The following is a 27760-nucleotide window of genomic DNA, read 5'->3' on the forward strand; positions in this document are numbered from 1 at the left end:
AGAAGTGAGAATGAGGGAGGAAGGATGCATCCAGAAATGCCCCGAGGTCAAGTAGGGCATTAGAAAATGGGGACAGGTCAAGGCAAAGTACAAGCCTTAAGTTAGAAAAAAACAGATATGCAGAGTAATCATAAACAGCTCTTTTCAAAAGAAGAAAATGGAAAAAGATAGAGGGTTTCATGAGAGGCTTGAAGACTAGCTTATTCCCAAGAGCTATTCTTGATGCAGTCTTAGTTAGAGTCAGTGCCTGTTACTTGAGCAAACTGATCTGGGCAACTTGGTCAAAGGCTGTGACATACCAGGGAGCTCATCTGGAAACCCCCAACAGAGGGAAGGTGAACTTAGGTGACCTGAGTCTTTGACATCCTCCTTGCTCACCAGCCCAAGTGAGGTCCACAGGTGCTCTCCCAGTGTGTATTTACATCAGTGTTTTCCAGCAAGTATATTCAGTAAATAGCACTGTTCTCTTCTTCCAGCTCCCTGAGGTCATTTCTTTTCTTTTTTAAAAATATATTTTTATTGATTTCAGAGAGGAAGGGAGAGGGAGAGAGAGAGAGAGATAGAAACAGCAATGATGAGAGAGAATCATTGATATGAGCCACCTCCTGCCCGCCCCTCTCCTCTTCCCCTCCCCCTCCACCCCCTTACTAAGGATCTAGCCTGCAACAAGGGCATGTGCCCTTGACCGGAATCGAACCTGGGATCCTTCAGTCCACAGGGCGACACTCTATCCACTAAACCAAATTGGCTAGAGCAGGTCATTTCTTTTCTTATGAAAATTTTGGATTCTAACTCCACTGAGAATATCTTCCAAATGCTAAGTCTGGGAACAAGATCTGAGATATTCCAAATCACAATCTCTACCATGGGGAATGTGTTTTCTCTGCAACCGAATCTTGAAAAAAAGTACACTTTGCTGGGGTTCTCATTGACTGGGGAGTTGGGGTGGGCAATGGCCAAGATTGGAGGACCAGATAAACAGGAGACTGAGCAGCAGAATCTTTTGCTAAAAAGGTAGCAGAAGTATAAAGTCTTCTCTTTTCCCAAGTAGCATTAAGTCTGCATTCTTTTTAATAATAATGTTCTTTAGAGAAATAACTTCCTCTTAACTCAGTGACTACATGTTCTTTTCTTTTAACCTTCTGACACTGAACTATCTGAAGACTCTCTAAGGCTAAATTTTTTAAATGGTTTGAACACCTACTTGTATATACCTTTATCTTTCCAAAGTAGAAAAATTCCTAAAGGCTAAGATTTTGCAAAAAAAAAAAAAAGCAAAGGGCCTGAAAGGCTAGAAAAAATGCTCCCAGATAAAGAATGGCATGCCCTGTCTACCTTAGAGGCCAACATCTTCCAAGGTTTACACATTCCTTTTTAAGAAATCATCTGGCCCTGGCTGGGTTGCTCAGTTGTTTCAAGTGTGGTCCCATACACCAAAACAGTTGTGGGTTCAATTCCTAGTCAGGGCATATATCTAGGCTATGGGTTCAATCCCTGAACAGGGCATGTATGGGAGGCAACTGTTCAATGTCTTTCCTTCTCTTTCTCCTTCACTTTCTCTCGAAAAATCAATACAAATATATTCTCAGTGAAGATTTAAAAAAGAGAGAGAGATCAACTAACCTTCTTCCAACATACAAGCGGGTTGCTTGGTTTTGCTCTTTCTAAAATCTCATATCTTCTGGTTGACTCTATCTGCAGTCTTTCAAAGACTTCAGTTTAGTTTGAGCTTTTTAGTAAAAACAGTCAATCTCATCAAACATCACAAGTGGGTCATGAATCTGTGTGGTCCATGAACTATTGGAATGTGACTGGAGCTTCATATTCTCTAAGAAGCAACAGGGATAAACTTGAGAGCTACTCAAGTAAATTCTTAAGAATGACTCTGAGTTTCAACTCGGTTAGAATGTTGCTGGATTATGGCCAAACCCACCCCCACTTCTCCTTCCCCCCTGGTTGGGTTGAATTGTTTAAGAGTGCTGCAGAGTTCTCAGTTGACCTTGGAGTTGAGTTTGCTAGTCTAAGGCCAACTGGACCATATCTTAACTCATCCACCACTCTTCTAATAGTGGCTTTTCTTATCATATTGTCCTTTGCTATCTCTTCCCAATATCAACAGAAAATTTGACATCATAATAATGTTACCACATGGGAAAGACATGGAAATGATAAATGCTCTAAAAACATACAACTAATTTTCAAAACCAGATGGGCCCTTCATTTGCAACTCAAGAATGACATTTTGACTCAGAATGCTGCATGTCTGTTGCCAAAAACACTAATCCCCAGGTTTCTCTTGGTCTGTGATTTTCCTGGGCAGGGCTAGAGTGACTCTATCTGAAGTCTTTGGATCTTTCAGACCTCCAGGAACTGCCTTTGGGGTGAGCTCTGGCAGTAATACCCTGTGATCCCACCAGACAAGGCCCATCCTCCATCCCGCAACCACAATGTGAGGTTAGCTTTCGTTTGCCGTAGATGACTTCTTCCCTCGTCCTGAGAGACTGGCTGCCTTCCTCTCCTGGTGCCTTGTGCCCTCATGGTTAGGGATGAGAGCTGAGCTCTAGAGTTAAAAATATTTATGTTAAGATTTTGATCACTTAGCACTGCAACCTTGAGCAAATTTGGAACTCCTCTGAGCTCTTGATTTCTCAGTATGTAAAACTAATACCTGAGAGAATTGCATGAATCTAATTCTATTGGCTAGCATAGTGCTTGCTCTGTGGGAGCAGCTCAACAAATGTTTATTTCCTCCTTCCTAATTCATTGTAGAGTAAAAAAGACCTCCTAATAAATTTTAGAAGGAATAAAAAGTTGGGAATTGGGGCAACCCCTAGCCAGCGGTTCTCAACCTGTGGGTCACGAACAATGAAAATACATCCTGCATATCAGATATTTACATTATGATTCATAACAGTAGCAAAATTACAGTTAGGAAGTAGCAACAAAAATAATTTTATGGTTGGGGGTCACCACAACATGAGGAACTGTATTAAAGGGTCACGGCATTAGGAAGGTTGAGAACCACTGCTAGGCAGAGCTCAGGAAGGGACAAGACTTGGTATGGAAAGAAAGGAAGAGAAATAAAAAGGAAGACTAAACTATAACAGTCAGTTTTAAACACCAGGAGAGAGAAATTAGTGAGAGGTATGAATCATGCATTAGTTCAGAAGAAGATATGAGAAGAACAATTCTAATGAGAATCAGAATTAACCTAAGCTTACTGAGAGGACACTAGGAAAAGGTTGGTATTTGATTTAACAAACCAGAAAGCTGGCTCTTTCTGCTGTCACCATTGCTATTGCTGATGCTTCCCCCCCATCCTCTTCTTTTCCACCATCAACCTAATCATCATCATCATCCTCATCCCACCATAAGAAATTATGATGAGCCCTAGCTGGTTTGGCTAAGTGGATAGAGCATCGGCCTGTGGACCGAAGGGTCCCAGGTTCTATTCTGGTCAAGGGCATGTACCTTGGTTGCAGGCACATCCCCAGTAGGGGGTGTGCAGGAGGCAGCTGATTGATGCTTCTCTCTCATCGATGTTTCTAACTCTCTATCCCTCACCCTTCCTCTCTGTAAAAAATCAATAAAATATATTTTTTTAAAAATTATGATGAGCAGCATTTTCAGAGGACTACCTATGTGATAAGCATTGTGCTAAGGGCTTAACACAGATCTGTAATCTTGCAAATAACCCTGAGGTAAGTGATATAATTACTTTTTTTTCTGCAAATAAGTTACATAGTCAGTAAGTGAAATTTCCAGAATTCAATCTCCAAAGTTTCTTTCTTAACCACTACACTACACAGTTTCAAAATTCATGGAAACTCATGAGTGAGTTCCAAGGATGTAATGTCTAGAAGCATAGAGGTAGCCTTCAATATAGTAATAGCATTAAGAATCCATTATAAATGCAATGGTACACTATGATCCAAAGACGCTCTGTTTCCTGTGAATCTCAGAAAATTCGAGTTCTCATGTGAAGTCCTATATGTTTGGTACCTAGAAACTCCTCTAGGACAGCTAGATATATATTTTTAAATATATTTTTATTGATTTCAGAGAGGAAGGAAGAGGGAGAGAGAGATAGAAACATCCATGATGAGAGAGAATCATGGATCAGCTGCCTCCTGCAAGTCCCCCACTGGGGGTCAAGCCCACAACCCGGGCATGTGCCCTTGACCAGAATCAAACCTGGGACCTTTCAGTTCTTCGTCTGATTCTCTATCCACTGAGCCAAACCAGCTAGGGCCAGCTAGATATCTTAAAGGCACCATTTCCAACTAGGATATAGGAAAGTCAAATGTTAAAGAAAGTAGACACAACTCTTCTTAACACAATATTAGCAAACCAAACTCATACCTGTATAAATTCAAAAGACCAAGGGTAGCCTAAGCTATTTTTTTAAAAAAGCAACAAAGCTGGAAAACTTAAACTACCTGATTTCAAGACTTGTATAAAGCTTTAGTAATAAAGACAATGTGGTACTGATGAAAGAAGAGAAATGTGTGTATCAATGGAGCAAAAAAACCCAAACTTATGATTTTGCATGAAGGTGCCAAAGAAATGTAATGGAGACAGAAAGTCTTTTCAACAAACGATGCACAAACAACTATATATCCATATAAAAAAGGAACCTGTCCTCAACACCTCCAAATTAACTTCAAATGGATCACTGACCTGAATTTCAAAATACTACAAAAGAAGAAAACAGGAGCAATATTTGCCACGTTAGCTTAGATGACATTTTCTCAGAAAACAAGAAAAGCACAAACCTTATAAATAAAAAAGTTTATAAATTGGATGGATTCCATAAAAATAAACACATTTGCTTTTCAAAAGACACCAATAAGGAAATGACAAACCACAGAATGGGAGAAAATATTCATCATAAATAAATCTGGCATGGGTCTTGTATCCAGAATACATAGTAACTATAACTCAACAGTAGGATAGAAACAATCATTTTTATTTGAATATTCACCTCACAAAAGTTCTATAAATGATTAATAATTACATGAAAGGATTCTCAACATCATTAGTTATCAGAGAAGTGAAAAGCACATTGACATAGCACTGCATAAGTACAGTATTAGAATAGCTAAAATTTGAAAGACTGACAATACCAAAAGAACGTGCCCCAAATATATGGAGCAACTGGAACTCTCATACATAGCTAGTGAGAATGTAAATGATACAACTGCTTCAAATAACTGTCTCTTTTATAATGAAACATGCATCTCACATATGATCAGCCATTTTACTCCTAGGTATTTATTCAAGAGAAATCAAAACACATGTCCACACAAAGCCATGAACAAAAATATTCATAGCAGCTTGATTTGCAGTAGCCCCAAACTGGAAATGATTCAAATGTGCAACAATAGGTAAATGGATTTTTTAAAAGTGATATCCATACAATGGAATATTACTTAGCAATAGAAAGGAACAAATATTGTTCTGCTGAGTCAGAGAAGCTAAACACAACAGAGTACGTACTATGTGATTCCATTTACATAAAATTCTAGAAAATTCCTACTACTCTACAGAGATGAAAACAAATCAGTGGTTGCCTGGGAATGGGATGGACAGAGGGATGACTGCAAAGGGGCAGGCAGCAACTTTGGGGAGTGATAGGATGATCTGCATCATAATTGTGGTATTGGCTTCACAGAGTCAATGCATCTACAAAACTCTTTAAATGGGTGCTGGTTTTTGCACATAAATTATAACTCAATCAATTTATTTTTTAAATGTCTCAGTTATGTTAAAAAAATAATCTCTGTTTCTTACCTTAAAGGCCTTGTAAGCCAGAAAAGTAAAATACGTGACAGTTTCTGTGCTATATAATAAAGGTTTGGACAAAGGTCTTCCCAGAGACCAGGACCTTTGATCATTGACGGAGATCTGAAAACACAGGTTAATTACACCACACAGACTACAGGGGAGGTAGCTGAAGTGGAGGGAACAGCAAGTACAAAGGCATGAAGTAAGAAAGTGTACAGAGTGAACCTAAGAAGTATGGGGCGAAACAGGAGAGCTTTTAGAAGTTGATTTTGGACCACTCTATTCTAGAAAGTGTAAAAAATAGCTGTAAAGGCAAAGAAGAGCTCTGCAAGCTTTAAAATAAGCAAGTGACAGGATGTATGTGATGGGCGTTACTAACGATCGTCAAATATTTCCAGCTCTTTCCAGGAATGTGGTAGATTTCATTTTCCTGCCACTTGCAAAATGAAGCATGCCCACTTTGGCCAACGAAATGTGAAGGGAAGTAGTATGTGTCACATCCACATGAAAGCTTTTAGAGCAGTTTTTGATTTGGCACATTCTCTTCCCCTTCTGAGGTGATGAGAGAAGAGCACGTTGAGTGAGACTTTCCAGGAGGTTCCTGAGAGGCTATGATAAGCAGAGCTCCTCACCTTTCCCATCTCCCTACATCCTGTGATGAGCATGTCGCATAAATGGAGAAAAAATATCTTGTTACTGTAAGACTGGTGCTTAGTGATTCTTTATAACTGCCCCCAAAAGTAATCTAACCTTCCTGATACAATGTGCAGTGTTTAATTTTTTTAATATATTTTATTGATTTTTTACAGAGAGGAAGGGAGAGGTAGAGGGATACAGAGTTAGAAACATCGATGAGAGAGAAACATCGATTCAGCTGCCTCTTGCATGCCCCCCACTGGGGATGTGCCTGCAACCAAGGTACATGCCCTTGACCGGACCGAACCTGAGACCCTTTGGTCTGCAGGCCGACGCTCTATCCACTGAGCCAAACCAGTTAGGGCTACAATGTGCAGTTTTAGTGGAACTCTGACTATAACACAGATGATGGATTTCACAGGAGAGAACTTGCACGGGAGGCTACTGCAATCCACAGTTGATATGTGCAGGCACTAAGGCAGGGCCATGAGCTCAGAAAAGAATCTGAAGATGTAATAGCAAGAACTGACATGTGTTGATAATGACTGAGATTCTAAAAGAACCTAGGGGTCAACTATTCTAAAGGTGTTGAAAAGAGAAAGTTCTTACCAGAAGTGGAATGACTAAGTGGGGAGGGAAGTAAAACAAGATTAATTTTAAAATTAATTAAGATTAAATTTAACCTTTTTAAAAGGTTAAGCAAAGAGCTACAAGCAGTCTGGCAAAGTGCAACTCGTCAAAAGCAGAAGCACATCCCTATCCAAAGAAAGATCATGAACTTTGGAAGAAAACAGACCTGGGTGTGAATCCTCAGCGAATTTGTCAAGTCATCCAGTGTCATTCATTCAGCAAATAGTAACCAACTTCAATTATTAATTCAGCAATTGAACACCAAAAAGGTCCCTGCCCTAATGGGTCTTACATTCAAGTGTAGGGAAGCCAACACTACATATTTCAGCATTGTGCAGAGAACAGACATGATACTGTGATTATGACAAGGAGGCAAAAATAGTAATGTAGGACTTGTCAAAGACAATGACCACTTCACTTTGTTCAAAACCCTTATCTGGCACCAAAGTCAAAGGTAGAGATTTGTGTGTCCTTTGTATGTACAATGATAGTTCATTGACCGCAAGGGAGCAAGTGGGTTGTGCTTCACCTGCCGGAGGCTGGTCCATCCTTGTTGCTTGACACAGTCGCTGCAGGGAATAAACATCTTCACAGCATATGTTTCAAGGTACCTGGCATATACGGCATACTGTTCTTGATATGTTTGCTCCCCCTTTTTTAGCACTATGTGTTATAACCAGAATCACCTCCCTGGGAAAGGTTGTTTCCCCAGGTGAGGATTTTTCCCTGGAGTTAGGGATTAACAGGACTAAGGAAGAGAATGAATCAGTAACCCCCCCCTAGTGTTACAGAAATACCATGTACTACTTATGAAGAACTTGGACTAAGACTATTGGCAAAAGATTTGGACTTGTTGGGCCCACATCCCCAGGGGTCTGCCCACCAGGGAAAGCACCAAAGCCTATACTCCTGAAGACCCACCCACACAGGGCAGTCCCAGGGAAGGCAAGCAGTGGGGCTGGGAGGACATAACCTTTACTGGGTAGGATAATCTCCTTCAGTCACTTCCTTGTAGCTTATCAGTAGAGTAGTAGAATAGTGACCTTGGAATAGCCCTTATAATGGAACACAGAGATTAACCTAGACAAGATTAAAATCAACAGAACTAGATAGAGACAGGATTTTTGGCAAAGGTCAGATAAGAAACTATGGAAATGAAACAAAGAACTGTAGGTTACCCAAAACATACCATGATATGATTATAGAGACATGCTTATAGGATCAAATGGTTAAATACAGATGTAACAGGACAATAAAGAGAACCTGGCCATGCTGATCATCTGAACGTTGTCTCCGTGTCCTTCATTCATCGCTGACTCCGTCCACACCTTTGGGAACCCCTGGACCCGCTGGGGCTGGACCCCAACATTCACCCTTTTCTACTGAGCTGAGAACATCTCTATCTTGTGCCACCATTTCTCATCCACCTTATTTTCCTTTATGCAACTGGAGGATCAAATTCTACTATCGATTGTTTTGTGAATACCCTGGACAAAGGGTTTCTACTGGATCATTGCATTGGATTTCTATCACTCCTTGGGGTGGGTGCCATGACTATGCCCAGTGTACAGAAGAGAAGACCCAGCCCAGAGAGGTTAGGTCACACTATTAAGTATGGAAAGGATTCAAAATTCAGAGTCTACTGTGGAGACCAAGCTCTTAACCACACTTCCTCCTTACTGTACAGGGTGGGGGAAAAGTAGGTTTACAGTTGTGAGCACATAAACCAGAGAGTTTATTTTTGTATTATTATTGTATTATTTTCCATACGAACAACTGTAAACCTATTTGGTCTCCCCCTTCCCCCCATATTTACATGACAACTTTCTTTCCTGCTCTGTTGTGGCATCAGAAGTGAGGTGCAGTTGACTGTTCCTCCCACTTCAAAGGTGATAAAACTAAGTCTGGTCTTTCATCAAAATGACTTGGTTTCAGGGAAAAGAAATTAAGGTCCAAATTGAGAAATCTTCTGGAATTTAGCAAAAAGGAGCAGGATTTGACACTAGCTTTGAGGTTATTTTCCCCCCAGGAAGTAGCTAGCGTTAGTCCATGCAAGATTATCATACGCCACTTGGAATTCTTGGACACTGTTATTTCAACAGAGCTTCTGATGTCCTGTCTACCCAGGATAGCAGGAGAAGGTTCCATAAGAACCTCCTGTCAATAGGAAGATGCTACTACATACCACCCTGCAATATATGTGGCCTGGGCACACATAAGTCTTAATAAAGAGTTTAATATATATTTTATAAATATATAATCTTAATAAATATAACATATTTGATTTTAATATATTTTAATAATGCAATAAATCTTAATGAAGATGTAATAATAAAAGTCCATTTATTATTTTCCTAAGAAGAGACCCTAATTCAATGCAGCTAACTTAACTGAGACATGCATGTAAAACAGTGGCTCTCAAACTTGGTTGTAGGTGGGAATCTCCCAGAAGCTTTAAAACAAACTCATACCCAAGTCCTACCACTGGAAAGTCTGGTGTAATTGGTTTGGGATGAACTAGGTATCAGGGTTTTTAGAGGCTCCTTCGGAGATTCGAATGCACAACCACAGTTAACAATTGCAGGCATAAAAAAATAAAAATAATAATAATAAAAAAAAAACAGAGGGAAGACTATAATATTCACTCTACAACCAAAAGGAAAAGGGCTGTGTCTTCATTCATCTACTGTCAGGGTTTTGTTCACTTACATAGGTCTAATACACTATCAGACCCAATTCTAACTGAAGCAAGTGATTCTCAGTGACCAAACCATATATCTCACAGATGGTGTTTGATGACCAACTGCTGCAGATGTTGGCAACACTGCTCGCACACTGGGGTTCCAAGCCTGGAGAAGAATTTAGGTGGTCTGTGAACTTGGATGGAAGTAAAAGTTGCACCTCCAGCTTCACTAGCTTTCCTGGAATCTCAGCATTCCCTTGGGCAATGAATATGGACAACATTGATCATTGTATTCCAGGAGAACTGATTCTGACTTAATTGTGCTTTATGTATTTAAAAGCATTATTCTGAGAAGGGTCTGAATGCATCCCCAGAGCCATTGTGGTCAGTGGCACAAGAAAGGGCACCAGCCCTGTTTTGAAGAGTGTGCCCTGACGAGCCAGATAACTGCAAGCTTACATCCAAGGCCACCTCCACCAAGGGCACTCCGGGAGGGAGACACCAGGGACAAAGATGGCTCTAGGTTTCCCCTGCACTTCCGCAGATAAGATTTAGCCTGAAAAGCCAGTTCAACACAGCAGAGAATAGGATGGGCATTCTCTTTCGCCTCAGCTGCCTTCTGCTCTTGGCATTTCGGAGTGCCCAGACTGCCAGGCTGGTGGTAACTTGAGCCTCCAAATTAATCAAAACACACAGCGCCCAGTTCAAACCCAGGCAGACAAGCCAGGGAGCCAGACACGTTCTCCTCTGGTAACCCCCAGGCCCCAGCTGCCCCCTCCCCCCCAGCCCGCTCCCCACCCCGCACGCCCCACCAGAGATGCCAGATTTCCTCCACTGCCCCCACCGGCAGGTGTCCCTGGCCCTAGGGCAGGGACTGCCCAGACTGGGTCCTGGGCGCCTTACCTCAGGGGGCCGCCCACATTGCCAGGAGCCGCCTCATCTCCAGCCGGCGCGGCGCACACCTCCAGGCTCTGCCGCGCCCGGATCCGGCGCGATTCGACTCAGCTGCCCCTCCAGGTGCAGGCGGTTGGAGAAGGGCGAGCAGCCAGTTCGCACCGTCGGGAGCTGGAGCCCGCAGGGCCTCTCCAGTGCCCGCACCCAGCGCGCCTCCCACTTAATCTGGGCACGGCCGCTGGCCACTCCCTTCACTCTGCTCCGCCGCCTCCCCATCGCACACCCCCCAAACTCCCCACCTCCGCCCCGCACCCCGCCCCGCTCCGCCTCGGCTCCAAGATTTTGGGAGCATCCCTCCCTTCACCCCTCACCTTGGACCCTCGCCCACCTGCCCCGCAGGCGCGCGGCCCTTCCTCGCCTCCTGGGCACGGCGCCCAAGTCGGAGGGACATAGCCCGGTGAGTTGGAGGGGAGGGGGGACGAGGGCGGGACCTGAGCCACTGCTTCCCTCCCTTGGAGCCACAGTCAAAAGCCTGGGTGGGGAGGGACGGACGGCGCTGCTGGGCCCTACAGAACACGCCCCGGGCTGGCTGGCGAGGCCAGCTTCACCGCCGGACTCCCCTACCGAGAGCCACGCAAGGGACGCGGTGGCCGGATCGCCTGCGGGACCCGGACTCGCCGGGACTCTGAGCGGGTGCCCACCATGAGCCCCTGGACGGCGCGGAGGGCGCTCGCCCTCCTGCTGCCGCCAGTGCCGGTGCTGGCGCAGGTGCTGCTGCTGCTGCTGGCGGCCGCGCCCGCCGCGGGCAAGGTGAGTGCGGGGCGGCGCCACCCCCATCCCTCCCCCCCCCCCCAGCACTGCAGCTCCCACCCTCCGCCCTGGGGACACGCCCGCCCCACCCGCCGGGCGCTGTCCTGGAGACCCTTCCTGGTGGCTGCGGGCTCCATGGAGGTCCCTAGGCGGGCAGCGTGGGGGGTGAGCAAGCGGAGATGCCCAGGGAGCAGGTGGGTAGGTAGGTCGATGATCGCCAGGGATGAATGCGTGAGAACACGGGATGCAGAGAGGCGCGTGTCTCACAGGTTGGTGAATCAGAGCAGGCAGCGTGTCCTGGCAGAGGGCACACAGGGCTGGTAGTGAAAACCCGAGCCGGAGTCCTGGCCCTGCCGCTCCTTAGATGTCACTTCACGCTGAACTCTGACCTCTCTGGGTCTCGGTTTCCTCCTTGCCAAAGCTTGTGCTCCAGTGTTCAATCCGCATCATCGGGAAAAGCTGATGCCATCACTGAAGAGTGAACATCACCTTAGAGATAGAACTGATGTTAGTATAAATGAAGCAACCTGTCACTTTCATTTCCAGTAAGAATTGGAAAGATCCCCCATTCATTTAAATCTAGCCCATATTTCTTATTCTTTGCAATTACAGATAAGTTGGGTGCCCTCGATACTGTTATGGCTCCTAGAGTTGAGTTACTTGATTTTTAGGTTGTGAAAATGAAATTCAACTTTTCAGACTTTTTCTGTGACTTTTATATTAAAAATTTTAATTTGGAAAAATAATTTGGGTTAATAATGCAGTTGTTTCATTTCCAAGCATAAGCAGATGTTTTACAAATTTCATGACTGAGATTATTATTGGATATTAATAGTCCCATCTTTTTATGTTCCATAAAAAGATTTTTGGAACCCTTGGCCACATGTAATCCAAGTACTTTCCATGCAAATTAAAATGTAAATTAAAACATTACAGATGAAGCTAACATGCCCTTGATAACCTCCATACATCGCCCCCTCCTCTGTCTAAACAAGGTATCCACTCACCACTTCATATTTCTTTTGCAGCGTTTCCTATGCATTTACATGAACATATGTGGACCCACAAACATTTTTAACATAAGTGATATGATTGATTTTATATGTATATATTATGTTATATGTTATATGTTTGTTATATGTTATATGTTAATATCCTTTGCAACCTATAAATCTGTCCACGTCAGTATTTAAGATAGATCTATCTCTTTTTTCTTTTTTGCCCCCTTGCGTAGTTTTCCACAATATGAATATGCCAAAACTATTGGGCCTTTCTCCTATTGATTTACAAAATTTAGGCTATTTAGTGTTTTACATTTTATAAGTTTATAATCCATGTAATCTCTACATGGAGCTGGTTCTAACCAATGTATTTTGCATAGACTAGGAATGTGCAACCCAGGTAGCTCAGTACTCCTGGGGATAATGGATGAAATTCATCCAAGTCAGTGTAGATTGTCTACCAGCTTTAATCCGGGAATAGATAAATCCAACAAGCAAACAACCTCGAGGAGATGGATGCGATGGGAAGGCTTGGGGGAAAGGTCCAGAGCAGGGTTTGCACATACTTCTAAACTCAAAAAAAAAAAAAAAAAAAAAAAAAGGAGATATGTATTAGAGAGGAGTGGAGAAAGAGAAGGGGAATCACAAGTGTATAAAGATCAGCCAGGAAAAGTGTGCTCTGTGATTATACAACCCCTAATTAGACTAATTTTCAATTATATTGTCATATTCCCATGTTATTATTTTTTATTGATTTTTTTTTTTTTTTTTAGAAAGAGCGGAAGAGAGAGGGATAGAGAGATAGAAACATGGGGAGAGACGTCATCAATCGGCTGCCTGCTGCACACACCCCCACTGGGAATCGTGCCAGCAACCCAGGCATGTGCCCTGACCAGGAATCAAACCAGCGACCTCTTGGTTCCTGGGTCGATGCTCAACCATGGAGCCCATATTATTTTTTACACGTCAAATTTGAGATAACAGTTTATCTTTCCTCTTGTGGCCCTAAAAGTCCAGACTGGGCAGAAACATGGCAAGTAAATATAAGAGCTGGATTTAGGGAGGATACTCACTCAACAGAATTCATTTTTAAATTTAAAAATGTAGGTTGAATTAGGAAACATTTCAAACTAACAAGAAGTGATGTGACAGACACCATTGTATCTGTCCTCAAGAGTAAGCAGGCATGACTAAGCTTTAATCTGTTTGCTCTCACATTTCTCCCCTTTAGGAAAAACAATGTATAAATAGAGGTCACACACACAGTCTTTACTCCATCTCCCACCCCCACGAAGTGTGCACACAGCTGACCATGTGTTTGAACTGTGAGTCTACTAATTTTTTTTTTTTTAATAAATGCAACAGCCCTTCCTATTCCAGGGTTTCACATCCTCGGATTTCCTATCAGCAGATTCAACCAACCGTGGATCAAAAAACAACAGTATTTCCTCATTCCCAACTGCACATGGAAAATACTGTTTTCCAGCAGAGGTTGGTTGAATCCACCAATGCACAGGGCCAACTCTAGAGAGTGTGTGTGTGTGTGTGTGTGTGTGTGTGTGTATAATTTTGCCATTTAAATGTGCAGAAAATATTTTATTCCAGTCTTTGATTTATCTTCTCATTTAATTACTGGTACCTTAATGTATAACATTTTTGTCTACTATAATCTCAAACTTATCCATTTTTTTCCTTAGTATTTTGTGGTTTGCATCTTTTGAAGAAATCCTTTCCTTCCCTGGTATTATAAAAATGTTCTCATTTAAAAAAAAAAAAAAGTTTTACAGTTTAACTCTTTTACATTTAGAACTTTTAATCCTGGAATTGTTTTCTACTTATAGAACGTGATTTCATCTTCTTCCATAGAGGTAGCAAATTATCCCAACACTACTTATTGAACAGTCCATTCCTTTCCTCACTGTTTTGTAATATTACATCTGCAAACATGTGTAGCAAGCACTCATTTATATTTGAGTCTGTTTTCATATATGGGTGTGTTCATTTAGGGATTTACTTTCTCACAATGGTTTAGGGTTTTCTGTTTCTTTACTTCCAAAGTATTAAAATTTTATCACTACTGTAAATAGCATGTTTTGCAAAACTTAATAGTCTAACTATTAAAGATAGAGCAAAACACGGTTGAATTTTGTATTTTAACTTTAATAAAGCAACTTTGAATAGTTGAAATGCATTTAAGGCTAAAAAGTTTCCTCTAAAATACTGCTTTAGCTGCACTACACACATTTTCATAAGCACTATTTTAATATCATTAAATTTAAAAATATTTTCTAATTGATTTATTTGTCCTATGTATTATTTAGATGTTTATTTATTTTTAATACCCCCAAATATGGGGATTTTCTAGTTACCTTTTTTATTGAATTGTGGTAGAGATAATATTCTGACTTCAAAGATTTCTATGTAAATCAATTAGATCAAGATTTTTGATCATGCTATTAAAATTATAATGTATGTGCACATGTGTTTCTTAATCTGAGATTCTATACTTTTCATCAAATCTTGAAAATTCTCAGAAATTTCTTTTTTATATTTCTCCTTTCCCACTTACTCCTGGAGTTCTTAGGATGCATGCTGGACCTTCTCATCTTTTCCTCCAGTTCTTCTAACTTCTTATATCAGATCCCTTCCAGATGCTACTCAGCTCCTCTTGGCCTCACTTTGCTCCTGGGTTGTGGGGACTTACTTCCCCAGCTGTCACCTTGGCCACAGACCTGACACAGGCACAGCCTGATGGCTCCTGTAGATTCTATCTCATGCCTTCTTATTGTGCTCTAGAAATGTAGGGAATTAACACCTATGGGGGAAATCTTTGCCCAGTGGGAGACAGGAGCCATTGGATAAAATTCTTCTCTCTACAGAACAACTGTCATGAAGTATGAGGGTTATGCAGACTCCCTATGAGACCAATTGCCAGTTGTACTTGAGACCAAGTTGTGGCATTTTGAGCTTTTGTTCTGGTGCTGCTTCCCACCAGGCTGCATTATATGAAACATACTCATACTCATCTTTCAATTTTTAATTCTCTCTTCTGTTGATTGTAATTTTCAGATTTTTAAATCTACTTTAATTGTCAATAATAAAAGAAAGCTCTAGATCTAGAACCATTCCATATGGGTTGTGCCTAAATATCTGTACAACTTTTTCTCCAGAAAGTTAAGGTGGTTGGTTCTGGCTACAAATGCTTAAAGCTATACACATTACCATTTATATATATTCAATTATATTGCCCCATTATCAAAATATGAGGAAGTTTGGCTCAGTGGATAGAGCATTGGCCTGCGGACCAAAAGATCCCAGGTTTGATTCCGGTCAAGTGCATGTACCTTGGTTGCGGGCACATCCCCAGTAGGAGGTATGCAGGAGGCAGCTGATCGGTGTTTCTCTCTCATCACTGTCTCCAACTCTCTATCCCTCTCCCTTCCTCTCTGTAAAAATCAATAAAAATATATTTTAAAAAAAGAATTAAACATTGCCAAAACAGCAAACACTTGGAGAAATGGAGATAAGGAGAGAGATATTAAAAACCAATATGGCACACCTCACCTTTCTTCTTCAACTGTAAACTAGACATCACTAGAGTTCAGCCAGGTAGCAGGTTTAGTGTTACCTTGAACCAGTTACCTCCCAAAAGAGCCATGTTTTTGTTATCTGAAAGTGGTGGTACTTTATGTATTGTAGATAAAGTATTCAATACAATGCCTGGTACAAAGTAAGTAGCCAGTTTTTATATTCTAGCTATAGTTATTTGATTATTACTATGAAAAGCAGGACGGAGAGAATGGGACAGAGACTTAGACATGTGTCCAGGTGTTGGGAATTCACTGAAAAACTAGACAGTCTTCATCCCTGGCCATGGTTAGGAGCCTAGCAGAGTAGGGCAGAGAGACAACAGCCCAGCAAACAAGTGTGTAACTAGATCGTGGTGCCTGCCAGGACAGAATGGGATGTGGTGACGGAGAAAGAGAGATTCTACCATAGCTAGAGGTGGTTGGGAACAGCTCTCTAAGGAACTGACTCACAGGCTAAGCCCTTACATGGAGACAGCCTTGGGAAGCATTGAAGAATGTGGCCAGGCCAGGGTTTCTCCATGGCAGAGAGAGGCCAGACACTTCCAATTTTATGGCTCCTGGGTTTTCAAAGAATAAAACCAGACTAACAGAAGTTTTTTTGTAAAAAGAAAGAGAAAAAGTTGAGTTAATTTGCTCACCACAAAGGGAATGTATATACTGAGTATTTTGCTAGAGGTGGAGTGAGGAAAGGGAAGCAGGGAACCAGGGTACCCCAAGGGGTTGGGGTCAGGGTGGTTGTGCTCATGGAGGATGGAAAATTGCTCACTGCACAAGGTGAAATCAGTCCACAAGACTGCATGTGGCTAAACATCATATAATCTTAATGTTTGCACTGAACAAATTAATATTATAACATAAAGAGCTATTCACAAGACATTAGTACTGGATGAGTAATGAATTCACACTGTGACTTGGTAATGGGCCCACTTCTCAAGTGGTGTGATGAAAACATTCTTCTTTCATTCCTGTTGATGTGTCTCTGTCATTCTCTCCTCAAACTCATTTAGACTAGACAGGTCTTAATTTGCTGAATGTGGCTGTGAGGCCCAGGGCAGGAAGTTGATGCTGTACCTGAAGAGCCCTTGTCGCAGCCAATGTAGGCCAGGGCCTGAAGGGGCTCTAAGCCAGGGAAGAGTGAAACCAGTTAAGGACCTGCTGGAAGGAGGTGAAGAGCTCCTCACTCAAAGAACCAGCAACACCAGCCCCACCCCACCTCCACCCAACCCCATGCTGGTTAGGAAGGCAGAATGTCACGTGGGCCCACCTCAAACCTCCCCAGTGGGAATCTGCATTTTAACCAGCTCCACAGGCGTTTGTGGGCACACTGTTGTCTGAGAACAGTGCCAGCCTCCATAAGCAGTCTGGAGATGGCACTCAGGACTGTGACATGACTCCAGTTTTAAAGATTTGTTCTCTCCTTGGGAATCCAACTTACGTAAAGGACAAGTGACAAAACGGGAGACAAGTCATGTTGGTTTCTCTTTGGCTATGTCTTGCAAGTCAGAAAGAGAGGAAAGAAGGGGAATCAGTCTAATTCAGTGGTTCTCAACCCTCTGGCCCTTTAAATACAGTTCCTCATGTTGTGACCCAACCATAAAATTATTTTCGTTGCTACTTCATAACTGTAATGTTGCTACTGTTATGAATCGTAATGTAAATATCTGATATGCAGGATGGTCTTAGGCGACCCCTGTGAAAGGGTTGTTTGACTGCCAAAGGGGTCGCAACCCACAGGTTGAGAACCACTGGTCTAAATCAACATAGCAGTTGCTCAATCTGTCCCTGTTCATTGATTCAGTGCTCTTAATTTGATGATCATTCATGTACACACTAAGGAAGGTTAAAAAATCCAGTTCATGGTTCAATTTATTTGTACACACCTAAGCTAAGATATGTGTCCTATAAATGCACACACACATGTTTAAAGAGTATTTAATATTCTCAGCATTTTAGTAATAATTATTGTGATGAATTAATGGTTTTTAAAAAGTGGAATTCTCAGAACTATTTAAAACATAACCATATGCCCTAGCCAGTTTGGCTCAGTGGATAAAGCATCGGCCTGCAGACTGAAGGGTCCTAGTTTTAATTCCAGTCAAGGACATGTACCTGGGTTGCAGGCTCCTCCCCGGCCGGGGCCCTGGTCAGAGTTCATGCAGGAAGCAACCAATCAATGTGTTTCTCTCACATCGATATTTTTCTCTGTCTTTCCCTCTCTCTTCTACTCTCTCAAAAAATCAATGGAAAAATATCCTCAGGTGAGGATTAAAAAACAAGACCAAAAACAAACAAACAAAAAAACATAACCATATAAAATCTTTTACTTTTCTGACAGTAGTTTGGGACAAGTTAGGAATTTTCCATCTTTAAACTTTAAGATCAATGTTTGTTCATTAGATTGTCTCTTCAAATTGGTCTTAGAGCAGTGATTCCACTGTTTAAAAATGAGTTCAAGTGTATTTAGAAACCTTGGGAGATTCATCATTATGTAGACAAAACAGTCAGGTCATTGGATTTTTTCCCCCACAGGATATTTTGTTGTTACTTGAACTTCTCAAGGAAAAAGCTCTGCAAATGGAAAGTTGAGAAAGCTTCAGTGTTTTCCCTGAGAATCAAAGGACAAAGTATGTCTGGAAAGACCCAAGACAACTCATTTTTGAGTTTCACCACGTGACAGGATAGTTTTCTGTTGTTTATTTATATGTGATATTGGGAAAGCTGAAGAGTTCACATGCTGGCTTTTAAACAATTTTATGTGCTGTACAAAGTTTAGAACATGTTTAAAAGCACAAAAAGAAATATAAAAATAAAAACTGTCTATAATCATGACACTGCAGATGTTTACTGGTAACATTTTGGTGTATCCCCTTCTAGACATTTAAAAAAATATTTTTGTATGTTTTTATTGATTTCAGAGAGAGGAAGGGAGAGGGAAAGATAGAGACATCAATTATGAGAGAGAATCATCTATCAGCTACCTCCTGCATGCCCCACACTGGGGACTGTGGCCACAACCTTGGCATGTGCCCTGAACAGGAATCGAACTGTGACCTTCTGGCTCATGGGTTCATGCTCAACCACTGAACCACACCATCCAGACTAGACTTTTTTTTTTTTAATTCTACTTTTTTTTCCACCTAATAATTGACTGGTAAAATTTTTGAGTCATTAACTATTTCAGATATCATTTGTAAGTGTCTACAGAGTATATTTCATTGTAGGTTTGTACCATAACTTATTAATGCCCTTCTATTTAATATTTTGGTTATCTGTAATTATTGAGAAATAATGCTACAATGGAGCTCCTTGAAGATAAACATTTAGAAAATCATATTTTAAATAATTTTATATGTAGATGATTTATCAACTGTCTGATTTTATGCATTCTTGAGTACAATGTCAAGGTAATAGCATTCCTGATTTATAGATGAGAGTCTTATCCAAGGGCATTTATCAAGTTAGCACAAGAAGTGGGTTTAGAATTGCGAGTTCTGGTTATTAGGGCTCTTTGTTAGAGCTCTTCCCTACCAAAAACTTCCCAGATAATCTAAGGGGAGTGTCAGATGCCACTTTATTCATCATTTAACTAACTTAGCAATATTTGAGATAAGATTGATTTTTAAAATGCTTTGGTTATCGAGAAAGAATGATTTTTTTAAAAATATATTTTTATTGATATCAGAGGAAGGGACAGGAGATAGAAACATCAATGATGAGAGAGAATCATTGATCGGCTGCTTCCTGCATGCCCCCTACTGGGGATCGAGCCCACAACCCGCAACCCAGGCATATGCCCTTGACTGGAATCAAACCTGCAACCCTTCAGTCTGCAGGTTGACACTCTATCCACTGAACCAAGCCGGCTAGGGCGAAAGAATGATTCTTGACACTATTATCCTTTTATATTCAAAGCATCAATGAAATGATTTTATTTACTGAAGTATTATTTGTTTCTTCAATCTAGAAAGAGTTTAACTTGTTTCTAGGGATTTCTCCTACTGATCTTCTTGAAGATGGGTGTCATGCCTTACCCACCCTTCTGGGTCCAGCTCTTGGCATCACACTGGTACTACTGGTCCTCAATGAATGTTCATGGAATGAGGCCAACATTGTATTAAATACCAAAACTAAAATTCAATAAAGAATTAATAGATTCTTGAACCCTTTGGCATAAGCCTAAAAAGAAAACTCTATTTTTTCAGATGAAATATTGAAGGCTTTATTTATTCATTCAGCTAGATGCTGGGACAAAGGTAGATTAAACCAATGTTCCTTCCTGCTGTCACAGAGAATGCCACCAAGTGAGAGGTTTAGATAAGTTCACAGACAGTAACAATGAAATTACACATGCTGGGACCAGGCAAGTTTGGGAAAGCAAAACTTAAGTGGAGTTGAGAAGGAAGGACAAAGATCAGTAAAAACAGCAAACCTGCAGGGTTTAGATGAAGCAAATGTGTAAGGGTAATGGAGTCAGAAAGTAAGATTCCAGTGACTTTAGAACATAGTTTATCTTTTTTTTTTTTTTTTTTTTTTTTTAAATACATTTTATTGATTTTTTACAGAGAGGAAGGGAGAGAGATAGAGAGCTAGAAACATCGATGAGAGAGAAACATCGATCAGCTGCCTCCTGCACATCTCCTACTGGGGATGTGCCCGCAACCCAGGTACATGCCCTTGACCGGAATCGAACCTGGGACCCTTGAGACCGCAGGCCGATGCTCTATCCACTGAGCCAAACCGGTTTCGGCCATAGTTTATCTTTAAAGTACTTCAATTTGTTGGCACGGGCAGAAAGCAGCATGTAGAGTTGCTGATGGTACTTTTACCTTCTCTCAGCCTCTGCCCCAGCTGGAGCCGGGTCAGCTTTTAATAACAGGGCTGGATTCTCCTTATATTGCAGATTCCACAAGCCCTTCCAAAAAGTGATAAAACTAAGAACAGTGCTGTATCTGAAATCTCATAAGATAAGGTCCCTACCAATTGGAAGCCAGACTAAATGCCTGTATAGATACCAGTGCTAATTGCTATCGATGCAGTTGGAGTGGAGGACCAAGATCGATCAAACACTGCATGTGCCTGAGGCTGTGCCCATAAAACTGGTCAGAGTTTTGTACTCACTGCGACCTGCTCAGGCCTTTCATAGACGGAGCATTCAGACTCAGAAGACCTGAACAAGCAGTATCCCCACATCCCAGGCGAGCAGTCACGCAGGCAAGGGCATCTGAGGCGCCCTGCCACCCAAGAGAAGCAGCACATGGCAGCAGTAAGACCTCTCATCCTGTGCAGGGATAGTTTGGGGCAGGTCAATTGAATCCCAAGGCTCTCCATTTCCTCTATTATAAGATGTGGTTGATAAAACCTACCCCTCCTATCTCCAGAAATAATGCACTTGAACACATTTTGCACACAGGAAAGTGTTCTACAAATGCCAAGTTGTATTGAGACAGGAATGAGTTTCCATGTCAAAAAAGCAATAGTCCAAATATGTTTCTTATACACATTTAATTCTCCTGTTATTTTTGTGACCCAGTATCAACTTCCTGGAATGTATTAAGGAGTTTTTATATTTTCAAAAATATTATTCAGTGCATTCTTTGCTGCTGGTATTTTCTAATAACATTATTTAGAAACATCAGCAGAAATGCCATCCTCCCTCAGCACTGTCCCCATTAAAAATGAACTGTCTTATTTACTTTGCACCATCCCATGTGAATAATGATGCTACAACTCACCCAGTGATTTCATCACTTTCATGGTTACTTTCCAAACACTTCAATGAAAATACCTGTTAATTATGGAGATAATCCTGGGTAACAATTAATGATAATAAATTATTTCTTTTTTTAGCTTTAAAATATAGGCTCTTTGGCATGTATTTAAAAGAGAAGCCATGTAACCAGCTTTGGCATACAGCCTCCCTCAAATTCCATTAATATGTAATCAGCTGCAACAGGGTAGAAAGTATAAATTCACTTGGTGCCCATTCACTGAGCTCATTAAGTGCAATGCACTGGGCTAAGGAACCCCTTGGAATATCCTTTATACAGAGGCTGACTCCTTGGGAAGTTTCAAGATGAAGTCTCTAGAACTAGTTATCAGATTGAGCAAAGATATTTTTTCTATGTTGATCTTTTTTTTAAAAAATAAAAGTAATATATGCCCATTTGTGAACATTCGAGATCTATAGATAAGTATAAAAATAGTACTACTAATATAAAAACCTAGAATAGACAGTGTTAATATTGTGTTATATTTGTATAAAGTGAAATCATATAGAATTTTGTATCTTCCTTTTTTGACATTATATGGTTATTACTTTCTTTCTCACATAATCAAATACCTTTTAGAATCAAATGCATCCTATTCCATCATGTTGATATATCATGTTTAGGTTTCTTTCCCCTGAATTTTTGATATTATAAACAAAGCTAGGATGAATTCTTGCCCACATATCTTTTTGTAAGACTCCTATAGTAGTGGGAGTCTTATTATTAGATAAACCAGTATAAATTTTTTATACAAGGGGCTTAGCAGTTATTTTTCTCATTAGAGACCTGGAGTCAGCCTAGCATTAGACAATTATAAAGACTCTCACCTTAATCAGCCCACCATTTCTCAGTGCCCCTTCAGCCTCACCCTCAGCTATAAGTCAGGAATCAGGTAAGTCCAAAGACCCCCTCAGCCATCACCATAGGGCATCTCAGTGGTTTTAGATCATTCCAAGCATTCGGAGAAAATGGCCCATTTCCAATCAACATGCCGAAGAGCAACATTTCTCTCTCCCAGCACCTCTTCATCTACCCTATCTCCTCATGCTTCTCTCGCCCATTTTTATGTCCTCCCAGCAGGTGACATTTGGGCCTCGGATCTCTTAGACTTTTTCTAGGTTTCTTGAAGACTGATCTGGCTTAAACCATGTATCTAAATTAAAATTGAATTAATTTAATGTCAAGTCAAACAGTAAACTCTGCAATTCATTATAACCTCAGTATCTTATATAATGGCCACTTTATGATCTTGGAAACAAATGGAGTGCAGAAAAAAAAATCAAGAATTGATATAAAGAAAAAACTTTAAGACCCACAATTTTGTAAAAGAGGAAAATATTGAGAATTTTCACCTTCACCTAAAACAAAATATAAGTCAGACCCCTCTTGAACCATCACATAAAAGATTCAAATACTTTTCACTTAAGCAAGTTAACATGAATGCAATGTGTTTAACAGTTACTGAAGTCAAAACAGAAGACTAATGTCAATCACACTGAACATCCGCCCACTAGCATACTGTAAATGATTTACCTGGGAATCTATTTTAATAAAGTTCACCTTCAGAAAGTAGCAGTCAGAAAAACCTCACTGAAGCCAGACGTGTTTTTACATGTGAAACTGCTATGCTCTGTCATTTGGATAAATCACTGAATTGGTCTAAATATAGTGGGTTCTTTGTTGTTGTTATTGTAAGCTTTTATTGGCCTAGAATTTGTCTGTTTATTCGCTATGAAGAAGGGCAGCGCTTTTTGTTTCTAAAATTGGAATGGCAGTTTCTAACTCTATAAGCAAATTGAAGATGATCATGTTCATCAGAACCACTGTAGTTAACCAAGACCCCCCAAAAGGTGATCACCATCAGTCTATCTCTGGGACCATCTGGGGAAATATAAATGTGCATAGCTATGCATTCAAATAAAGTTAAGGGACTGCTGATTCAAATCATAATACCTTCCTGAACTCTGAATCCATCATTTCTCATCTGTTTTAATCTGAGGACTCTTTTCTCATGTAAAAAATTTTAACAAGCCCAAACTTGTTTGAGATGCTAGAAAGTCAACCATTATATAACTCACTCCACTAAGAACTAGCTATGTGACCCTAGCTAAGTGGTTAAGCTTTGCTTTCCTTCTCTGTAAAATGGAGACAATAATATGAACCTATAGGTTTATATATATGATGATGATTAAACATGATAATGTCTATAAATGCTTAAAACTTTGCCTGTTGCATTAGTAACTCAGTAAGTGTTCATGGTGATCAGCAGTGATATTCGGCAGTACTTGACCAAATCATCATTCGGATTTTACCTACTAGACCTCAGTGGTCAGACATCTTTCAGTTTACTTTACAATCTTTTGTTGCATACTGAGAGCAATTGAGCTACACATTTCTAAAAATTAGTTTCTAATTATTTCACAAAGTATATGTTTTATTTTTTTAACTTCAATTTATCAACAGGAATACACATGAATTCAATTAGAATTGTTCCTAATGACACTGCATTCACTAACATTGGATTTTTTTAAAAGATTTGACTTTGGAACATATGGAAAGTAATTTCTAAGTAAATAGATTTCTAAGGATTATGCATTTCCAAAGGAAGTAGAGTGGATCTGTTTGTTTGCTGTGCCATTTTGCAAAAATTTTGGAAGTATATAGATAAATATCTTGAATTGTTCTGGTAAATTTAAGCATTTGGGGCAAAAGAGCCTAGGATAAAAGTAACCAGCATAAGGACAGGATGAATCTGGAGAATTTCTGAGAAACTGGTGGCCCAGAAACATCTGAATGTTCCAACCAGTGGCCAGAGCCAAGTAGTAGATGACAAAAAGGGGAACACAAATCAGAGGGCTCATTGGAAATGTATTTGACTTCAGGCTTTAGGTCAAACCAAAGAGAAGACTGACTCAAACTTAGTGGTTATCAAACTTGGCCAGAAAGGACTCTCAGTAAGAAAAGACAAGATCAACAGGCAGGCAGGCAGATAGAAAGCAGGTGATACCAGAAAACGGGGCAGTGGATGTCTGCTCTTTTTTCCTGACCACTCTCCTTTTCTCCTCTGGTGTTACTGTGTTGATTGTACCTGAGAAAACTTGCTTCCCCTCACAGTGTCACTTAGCCAAGGGTTGGGCACATAACCTACACTGAACCATTCAAGTGCCCTCTCCAGGAATTTGAATCTACAACTGAAAGGGCAAGGATCTTATCCATCCTGACAGCATGCCTGGAACATTCCCCGTTAGTTTTTGTACCTTGATCCTCACAAGAGCCCGGAGGCTGAACTCTTCTGAGGCCTGTTTATTTAACTTTTCTTCAACTTCTGTGTGCTACCCTATTCCAACAAATTCCTCTTTTATCATTCAGTTAGCATAAGTAATTTCTGTTGCTTGCCACCAAAGAACCCTGGCAAGGATTCAGGAATCCAGACAACAGTCTAGCCAGCAGAACTGGTGGGTCAGCAGCCTTCTACCCCAGCTAAGGATCCTCCGATATTAACATGTGAGGAGAGAGTTACCTTCAGGAGCAACAATTTGCACCAACCAGCGTGCGTGGATGTGCTTTTGCTAGGAAACTGACCTGGCAGTTACCCAAGATGGACTGGGGCATGTGAGAACTGAATTACTGATTAATCATTGCTTATCATCAAATTATGAGGCATTTTATGCTTTATATATATCCAGCATGAGTGTCAGCCCAGGTAAATTCAAGATTAACTAAATCAACCTTACAAAATACATGATAAACATTGAATATTATCCCAACTCAAAAGATGGGATTTGGAATAGCTAGATGACTTAGACATTCATTCCTGGCTTGCCAGCTTGGTTTCAGCCCTCTGCCTTGCTCATCCATGCCCCTTGAGAAGTTATGGTCCTTGCATGTGTTTACCAAGAAGGACTTAAATGTTTTGCTGTACTGCTGTATTTTGGTATTCGTTTCCAAGTCTGTTTTCATTAAATATGCCCTTTCACTTTTTAAGGTCTGCCTTTTCTTCTCCACCAGAAATAATTTTTTAACTGCTCTAAGTAACTTAATTTGAGCATGTTTAAAGTTCAAACCCAGAATCAACCTAACCAAATAGAGCATCTTAAGTATACAAAAAGTCTAATCTTTTTTTTCCATTATGCACATTTTGGAAAAATTCTCTCTAAAACTTGTGCACACATTCTTGATCCTCACTTTGCATAGCTGCCTCATTGGACTTTTGACATTAGGTTGAATTCTTTTATTTAGGAGTGAATTCAGTCAACCAAGTTGTAAAAAAAAATTTAAAAGTTTCTGGCCAAGTACAAGGTTTAGTTTATTACTGATTAAATGGAGGATGGATGGCTTCAGGTGATCTGCCACAGGGCTCTCGACAATCACCCCAGGTAGTTAGTTGGTACTGTAACTACACAAAAATCAGAAAAAATCTCCATAGGAACTGATTACCTTTTAGCCATCTGAAGAAAAGAACAATTTTACAATTTTTCTTGCTCTTAAATGTAAGGTAAAGCAGTCATTACTACTGGAAAAATAATGTAAAATGTGGGTTTAAGGTAGTGTATCCATCTTCAAAGATAAAAGGGATTTGTATTTTATTTTATTTGTTATACAGTGCACCAGTTTTCCCCACTCCAACCACCATGTTGCTATTTTAATCTTTTATAAATATTTGGTCCTGTTGAGATCCAGAGGTGAGGCCCAACCCATGGCTAATTAGATGAATGTTCCCTGTCAGGAATCAGGGAAGAAGTTGAAAGAGAACTGTAATTCAGAAGGAAAGCCTTGGGTCAGTAGTTCTCAGACTTTAGTCTGCAAAACAGTCTTTTGTGGAGATTATTTTAAAATGCAGATTTCCTGGCAAAATCCTCATGGTGTGGCCTAGGAACCTGCACTTGTCACATGATTCTGGTGCAAGTGGTCCTTGGAGCTCTCCTGTAGAAACACTGCATCAGAAGGATGGAACAGGGGGGATGTCTGCCTCTCTCTGGGCCTCACTCTCTGGGCCTGGAGTTCCAGACCTGTGGGTCCCTGGAAGAGTTCCCAGATGTTAGAGACAGCCTGTCACTCAGAGAGTCTACCCAGCATTGGGCAGGAAGAGCTCTGACAAAAACAGAGTGGACTGTACATTGAAGAAGTCAAACAATGCTAGCTCTTTTGATGGAGAGTTTGGTTGAAGATGATTGCCCATCACTCATAATTATGATGATACCACTGTCTCAGCTGCCCTACTAGGAAATAAGAGGAGAATGCAATAGTGACCTGTCTCCCCCAAGTCCAGTGTTAATGGTGGCATCAAAGCAACTGCTCTTCTGAGAAAAGGCTAGCATAGGTAGCAGCTAATAGTGAGGGACCTCCCAAGGGGAATTTGAATTATGTTAATACAAATCGAAGCTACAAAATCCAGCCAATTCTCCCAAGGAGGTTCTTTCTCTGTTGTCAACTTAGGAGGATCTTGAGTTGGGTTATATTAAGAAGGCAAGTAGATTCCTTATTGGTAGATTTTACTAAGACTGGCATGCCATGGGGAAAAGTATAGATCATCAGTTTTTCAGAGGTATTCTATAAGATGAAATGCCCTTGCTCAGGACACATGTGAAGAATATGAAATATTCCCTTTTTAAGTCTCCTTCGTAACAACTTGTAAGAATCATATTGATACTGACCTTATGCATTCACCGTGCCACATTTAGTGTTGGACAATGTGAAATACACATATGAATATATATAGCAATAAGTCACATAATAATTAGACTTTATTGTGTGAAGGTTAAAGAAAAATGCAATTAATTTGGTTGGGCATAAAAGCTAGCGTTTGATAGTCAATATAACTATAACTTACTATAAATAACAAATGCATCCTAGAAAAAGCTCCAGGTAAACATGTGCCCCAAAAAACAAACTATATTGTTAACTTACTGCTTTAAAAGAAATTTTGAACCCATCAAGAAATAAATATTTAAGAATCAACTG

General features: G+C 40.6%; 1 protein-coding gene across 2 annotated transcripts in view; it reads left to right on the forward strand.

Annotated features, from left to right (window-relative positions):
• Nucleotides 1-11102: 11102 nt before the first annotated feature.
• COL4A3 (collagen type IV alpha 3 chain) overlaps nt 11103-27760 on the forward strand; it is a 136269-nt gene continuing 119611 nt past the window's right edge. For both annotated transcript variants that reach the window (XM_059703357.1, XM_059703356.1), the window contains exon 1: nt 11103-11440. In XM_059703357.1, coding sequence (XP_059559340.1) covers nt 11333-11440 — 108 coding nt within the window. In that variant the 5' untranslated portion in view covers nt 11103-11332. The remainder of the gene's footprint in view (nt 11441-27760) is intronic.

The sequence above is a fragment of the Myotis daubentonii genome, chromosome 7, assembly GCF_963259705.1.
Source record: "Myotis daubentonii chromosome 7, mMyoDau2.1, whole genome shotgun sequence".
In the NCBI taxonomy this organism is placed as follows: domain Eukaryota; kingdom Metazoa; phylum Chordata; class Mammalia; order Chiroptera; family Vespertilionidae; genus Myotis; species Myotis daubentonii.